The sequence below is a fragment of the Protopterus annectens genome, chromosome 7.part1 (assembly GCF_019279795.1).
Source record: "Protopterus annectens isolate FY-2018-M chromosome 7.part1, PAN1.0, whole genome shotgun sequence".
NCBI classification, from domain to species: Eukaryota; Metazoa; Chordata; order Ceratodontiformes; family Protopteridae; genus Protopterus; species Protopterus annectens.
In genome coordinates this window covers 439154814-439157313 of record NC_056740.1, presented here as the reverse complement: position 1 = coordinate 439157313, position 2500 = coordinate 439154814, and the positions used below count along the sequence as shown (strand labels likewise).

Below are 2500 nucleotides of genomic sequence, written 5' to 3'. Positions count from 1 at the left end.
ACTGAAATCTGAAAAATGTTAAATAAAATTGAAAACTGACATCTGCAATACACTTAGGAATGACAACTGAAAACAACCAGAACTGAACAAATAGATTTTATAAACCAAGAAAACAGAATATAAAATTACATAGATGGCTGCAAATGTTTCGCTACAACCTGCCTTGCAGATATAAAATAATTTGTTTTCATTTCTGCCTGTACATATTTCTTGATATATTGAAAATAATCCATTGAAGAAAGACAACAGTGAGTATTGAATATGATGTATAGAGCAAACACAATTTTCTATCATCAAATAACTGTCAGTATTAGTACTTTGAAGACTAAGTCAGCTGTTGCAAAATATTATCTTGCAATGATGGTTTATACAGCAGGAACACAAGGCTGACTCAATAACTTTTATCCTGCTATAATCTACGATTTGGTGATATGTATTGTGATACTGTATCTTAAATTGCAATTTGTATTCATTTACAGAGAAATTCCATTTCATTTTTCATGATTGTTTTTCTTACAAAATTCAAATGTTCCTCTTTGTATTCCAGATTTCATGTCCTCCACAAATGAATCTGTGCCCACAGTTCCATTTTTCTCCATGCGAGATAATTTGCAAAAGTTTATCAAAGCTGGTAGAAAGGCATTATATGATGATGACAATGCAAGTCTAGCATTAGAGCTTTTCAAGAAAGCCTACCAATATTCTTGCAGAATACCAGATGCACAGGTTCAAAGGATATGTCTGTTCAACTTAGGTGCTGCTTATATTGCTGCAGGTAAAGCCAAAAAGGGACTTAAGTGTCTAGTGAAATCCAAATGGAAAGACTCCAGAGAACACGATGGTGACCTCTATTTTAATATCGCAAATGCTTATGATGAGATGAAGGAGTATTTCAAGGCTGTCACATTCTATAATAAAGCTGTCAGAACCTATAACATACAGGAGATTAGCAGTATTGCCGATGCTCAGATAAAATTAAGCTACTGCTATAAAAACACTGGCGATCTTGTTTCTGCCGTACATACCTTCAGACTGGCTAGCGAGTCATATCAAAGAGCCCAGAAAGCTGAAGATGCCACTATGGCAATGGGAGAGGCCATGAATTGTATGAAGCAAAGTCAACATTTCTCCAGGAATGAAATGCTTAAAGTATTAAATGAATGTTTGCAGCTATGTAAACAGGTCAAAAACAGCAATATACAAGGTAAGGATTAATATTTTAGACAGTGCGCCTCACTTTTCTCAGGCAGTGACATTAATCCTGATCTCTAATCACAGCTTTTGTACAATTTGCATTTCTGTGTGGGTTTTCTCCAAGTGATTCATTTTCCTTCTAGTCCTCCAACTAGAGTCATCATCATCATCTTTCAGCTTTTCCCATTAGGGGTCGCCACAGTGGATCATCTCTTTCCATTTCTTCCTATCCTCTGCGTCTTGCTCTGTCACACCAACTGCCTGCATGTCCTCTCTCACCACGTCCATAAACCTTATCTTAGGCCTTCCTCTTTTCCTCTTACCTGGCAGCTCCATCCTTAGCATCTTTTTCCCAATATACCCATCATCCCTCCTCAGCACATGTCCAAATCAACTCAATCTCCTCTCTCTTGCTTTGTCTCCAAACTGTCCAACATGAGCTGACCCTCTAATATACTGATTCCTAATCCTATCCATCCTAGTCACACTGAGTGCAAATCTTAACATCTTTAACTCTGCCACATTCAGCTCTGACTCCTGACTTTTTGTCAATGTCACTGTCTCCAACCCATATAACATAGCTGGTCTCACTACCCTCTTGTAGACCTTCCCTTTCACTCTTACTGGTACCCGTCTGTCACAAATCACTCCTGACACTCTTCTCCACCCATTCCACCCTGCCTGTACTCTCTTCTTCACCTCTCTTCCACATTCACCATTACTTTGAACTGTTGATCCCAAGTACTTAAACTCGTCCACCTTTACCAACTCAACTCCCTGCATCCTCACCATTCCTCTACCCTCCCTCTCATTTACACACATATATTCTGTCTTAGCCCTGCTGACCTTCATTCCTCTGCTCTCTAGAGCATATCTCCACCTCTCCAGAGTCTCCTCAACCTGATTCCTACTCTCACTACAGATCACAATGTCATCTGCAAACATCATAGTCCACAGGGCCTCCTGTCTGATCTCATCTGTCAACCTGTCCATCACCCCTGCAAATAAGAAGGGACTCAGAGCTGATCCTTGATGTAATCCCACCTCCACCTTAAATGGATCTGTCACTCCCACTGTCACACTACCCTCGTACATATCCTGTACCACTCTTACATACTTCTCTGCCACTCCCGACTTCCTCATACAATACCGCAACTCTTCTCTGGGCACCCTGTCATATGCTTTCTCCAAGTCTACAAAGACACAATGCAACTCCTTCTGACCTTCTCTGTATTTCTCCAATAACACTCTCAGAGCAAACATTGCATCTGTAGTGCTCTTTCCTGGCATGAAACCATACTGCTGA

The 2500-nt window shown here is 40.1% G+C and overlaps 1 protein-coding gene across 3 annotated transcripts in view; it reads left to right on the top strand.

The window, feature by feature from the left end:
• LOC122807544 (tetratricopeptide repeat protein 24-like) overlaps positions 1-2500 on the top strand; it is a 250011-nt gene that overhangs the window by 87334 nt on the left and 160177 nt on the right. For all 3 annotated transcript variants that reach the window (XM_044078464.1, XM_044078463.1, XM_044078462.1), the window contains exon 2: positions 548-1204. In XM_044078464.1, coding sequence (XP_043934399.1) covers positions 553-1204 — 652 coding nt within the window. In that variant the 5' untranslated portion in view covers positions 548-552. The remainder of the gene's footprint in view (positions 1-547; positions 1205-2500) is intronic.